Source organism: Orycteropus afer, unplaced genomic scaffold, assembly GCF_000298275.1.
Source record: "Orycteropus afer afer isolate SDZICR_OR568_19922 unplaced genomic scaffold, OryAfe1.0 scaffold00747, whole genome shotgun sequence".
In the NCBI taxonomy this organism is placed as follows: Eukaryota; Metazoa; Chordata; class Mammalia; order Tubulidentata; family Orycteropodidae; genus Orycteropus; species Orycteropus afer.
In genome coordinates, this window is record NW_006922334.1 from 510,935 (window position 1) to 515,042 (window position 4,108).

The following is a 4,108-nucleotide window of genomic DNA, read 5'->3' on the forward strand; positions in this document are numbered from 1 at the left end:
TAGCATAGTGCCTAAGGCACTTGACTGTTAACCAGAAGGCTGGAGGTTCAAACCCACCAGCCACTCCTCGGAAGGAAGGTTGGGCAATCTACTTCTGTAGCGATACTGCCTGGACAACCCAAGGAGGGGTCACTGTGAGTTGGGTCCGACTCGATGGCACATAACAACAACAACAGGATACAGTTGTAAAAGCCCCATTAAGTTTATGCCAACCACTATATCACTCTTTGTATCCCTACTACCATTGCCATCAACTTTTGATCTTTAAACATTATTTTATACAAAGCCTTTCAAACCTTAGCCATGGTCTTCAGCTCCACCTCAATTCACACCATCAATTTTGGGACTTCATTAGACCAAGGAGGTCTACAGCTAACATTCTGGACTCACATATCCTTGACTTCCTCAGAGCCAAGTCTAGTCTACCACCTTAGCCTCCTCAACCTACCTCAGCACATCCAAGGCCTCTCCCTGCACTGTCACCATTAGAAATTGCCCCTTTCTGAAATCACTGATTCAAACAGCCCATGCTGACCACCTCTTGCCATACCTCCAACTATCAGTGGGTATCTTCTTTTGGCTGTCTCATAAACACCTCCAACTCAAAATGACAGAAAAGTGAGAGCAGTCAGAAGGTCATGGATGTAAACCATTTAATAGAATTTGCTGATGGTAGCAGCATGAGACACCTTTAGCTGTGAGCTGTTTTTGGGCTGGAAGAAGCTGTGAGAACTCCAGTTTGGCTCTGGGACAGGGACATCACCAGCTCTTCTTTCACTGAGGCCTCTCATCAACTCCATCATTGTTGTCATCATCAAAGAGATGGCTGAGCTCTGGGTTGCTGTCCACTGCCTTTCTCACGTGTTCTGGGGTGATGCGTATCCTTTGGTTGTTTTGGGCCTCCTTCCCCGCCAGCTCCAGAATGTTAGCTGCCACGTACTCAAGAATGCCAGCAAGAAATATAGGTGTGCACCAACTCAGACGCTGGACATTGTTTCCTTCCCTCAGGAGACGATCCACTCGACTCACAGAAAACTGCAGCTCTGCTCTTGTAGAGCGTGAGATAGATGGTCTTCTACACCTACAGGAGCTGAGATAGCTTCTTTTCCCACACATGATGTTTTCTGGGTTTGGCTTTAATCAGACCAGCTTGTCCTGTAGGCCAGGGCCTATCAAAACACCCGTGTTCATTCCCTCCCACTCATTGGTCAGGAAGCTGCCTTTGTGACACCCAGACATTGTGATGTTATTGGTATACTCTGGTCCTGATCAGTGACCAGTTACCACATCTAGTCACCTTGATGACTGGATCCCTCTTTTTGTGTGAACTTTAACTTTCTGCTTGACTTTAACATTATAGGGAAAAATAATATGTGTGTTTTAATGGGAACATTGTTCTGCCTAGTGGCCACCATTCTAAGTTATCTGATTCTAGTCTTCTGTTGTCATATCATTTAGAAGCCTTTGTAAGTTGTAGGTCACAGACAGACATGCACAATGTCTTGTCCATAGAGGTTCAATTGTCTCCTATCTCACACTGCAATAAAACCAGTGTTATCTCCATTAACCTATTCATTTTAATATTCCTGATCAATAAGCCTGTATCTGATCTTTGGATTCTCTTTTGAACTTGTTTTAATATCTACCAATTCCATCATGAGTTAAATAGAATCATTTAACCCAAGTTGATTTCATATCTGTATGAACATCATGAACTTACCCTGATTGAAAAATATCTTTTCACCAATTTATACATCATAGCAACACGCCCAGGCATTCACCTAGTAGAGCCAAGCAAACATTGATGACAGAGAAGTGCATCACATACATGCTTTGTTGATTCTGTTTTTCTAATTTTGGTTTTATTTTCTACCAATTTAGTGTTTCTACCTTGTTTTCCATTCTTTTCTATCTGATAAGATATTTCCCATTGTTGACAGTGATATTTGGGATATATATATTTTTTAATTAAGGAAAAATCTACACAACATAAAATCAATCATTTTAGTCATTTCAAAGTATACAATTCAGTGGGCTTTTTAGTATATTCACAATGTTATGCAATTAGTTCACTATCAAATACCAGAATATTTTATCACACCCAAAAGAATCTCTATTCCTGCCTGATGGAACCACTGAGACTACGGCCCCTAGTTGCTCTTCAGATCTGGAATTGAATCCGCTCCTATGGGTTCCAGCCAAATAAAAGACAGGCATATGAGCTGAACATTTACATTAGGTAGATACACCTTTCAGAGAGATCAATCATGACAGAATAGAAGAGCTGTGTATGCACAGGGAGATAGCTTGGGGGTTAGGAGTGCATGGGAGGGAAGGACACAGGAAAGAGGTAACTATGGGAAGGAAGTGGGAGGGGAGTTGTTGCATTGTGGGGAATTGCAGTCAATGCTATGAGACAAAGTGTATGTGAGCTGATGTACGGAAAGTGAATTTGCTCTGTAAACTTTCACCTAAATCACAATAAAAATTAAAAAAAAAAGAAAGAAAAGAAAAGAAAAAGAATCTCTATTCCCCCTTTTCCTTCCCCATCAGTCCTTGGCAAGAATTAATCTACTTTCTCTCTTTATGGATTTCCCTATTGTAGACACTTTATATAAATGGAATCATGTAATATGTGGCCTTTTGTCTGGCTTCTTTGACTTATCTTAATTTTTTTTTTAAGATTCTTCCATGTTATAGCATGTATCAGGACTTCATTAATTTTTATAGCTGAATAATATTCCAATGTATACCACATTTTGTCTATCCATTCATCAGTTGAAGGATATCTGTGTTATTTCCATTGTTTAGCTATTATCGATAACACTGTTTCATAGTACTTTAAGATATTTTTGTATAAACTTATGTTTTAGTGCCTAAGGCAGTTTACTGCTAACCAGAAGGCTGGCGGTTCAAACCCACCAGCCACTCCTCAGAAGGAAGATTGGGCAATCTACTTCCGTAGTGATACTGCCTCTCAAACCCAAGGAGGGGTCTCTATTAGTCAGATCTGACTCGACAGCAGTGAGTTTAGTTTGGCTTAGATATACCTAGGAATGGAATTACTGGGTCATCTGGTAGGAAATTGGTTTTATGATCTGACCATTTGATGATCTCTCCAAATGGATTAGTGGTTTATAGAGATCTAGTCTCTGTTGGGTGGAAGGCAAAAGAGAATCTTGTTAGTTTTCCATCTCTTTTTGAGCTCAAATCAATGAAAACTCCTTGCTCTATAAGCTCTACTTCTCTCTGTATGTCTATGCATCTGTCAGAAATGCCTTCTCCTCAATGGGCTCAGGTATAGCAAGATAGCAAGGATAGTGAGGCTGGCACAGGACCAGGCAGTGTTTCATTCTGTTATGCATAGTGTCACTACGAGTTGGAGCCAACTCAGTGGCACCTAACAATTACTGGTTGTGTGAGTCTGCAAAGTTTTCCTTTCCCTGGATGTTGTCAATATATTAAATTATAAAATCTCTTAAATTAAAGGACCTCTGTCTTGACTGACGTATATAGAGCAACACTTGCTTATATAAGTTTAATATTCCAATGCACTTCCTATTACATCTATTATGCTGGCTGCGTCCTCCACTCATGAACCTTCTGCTGAAGTACCTCTCGGTTGGATTCTCCATCCACCGAACACTACGTGCCAGATCCTCCTTTATGCTCACTGGTCCTTCTGACAATGCTTCACTTGCTCTGTGACTTCACTTCGTTGCAGTTTTGGGGAACTCCTCTGTGTCATGTTTCCAACCCATCTCCAATCACACCAGGGCACTAATTGCACATTCTTTGTCTAGGACACCACTGCACTCTTGGGGCTGTTCACATACCTTGTCCATTTTCTCCACTGCACTGATTTTTGGACAGCTCCTCTGTTTTGCCTTTTTTACATCCTTGTAACACATGTGGTATATCTTCTCTTTTTACTTGGCACAACTCTTGTTGAGCTACCTCAATCAGCTGATTGCGTGCAGATTCTCCTAGTTGCCAATTTCTCACCTCCTGGTGGTTCAGTGGTTAGAGTATTTGACTGCTAACCAAAAGGTCAGCAGTTCAAACCCACCAGCCACTCCGTGGGACAGAGGATGAGGTAGTCTGCTTC

General features: G+C 41.3%; 1 protein-coding gene across 1 annotated transcript; it reads right to left on the reverse strand.

Moving 5' to 3' along the window:
• Positions 1-774: 774 nt before the first annotated feature.
• LOC103211471 (histone H2A-Bbd type 1-like) lies at positions 775-1,116 on the reverse strand. The gene has a single exon (XM_007957422.1). It carries the CDS (start codon positions 1,114-1,116, stop codon positions 775-777), a length of 342 nt encoding a protein of 113 aa, XP_007955613.1.
• Positions 1,117-4,108: the final 2,992 nt, after the last annotated feature.

Excerpts from the sequence above, each read along its gene's own strand:
- LOC103211471 (XM_007957422.1), bottom strand. The coding sequence starts at position 1,116 with ATGTGTGGGAAAAGAAGCTATCTCAGCTCCTGTAGGTGTAGAAGACCA.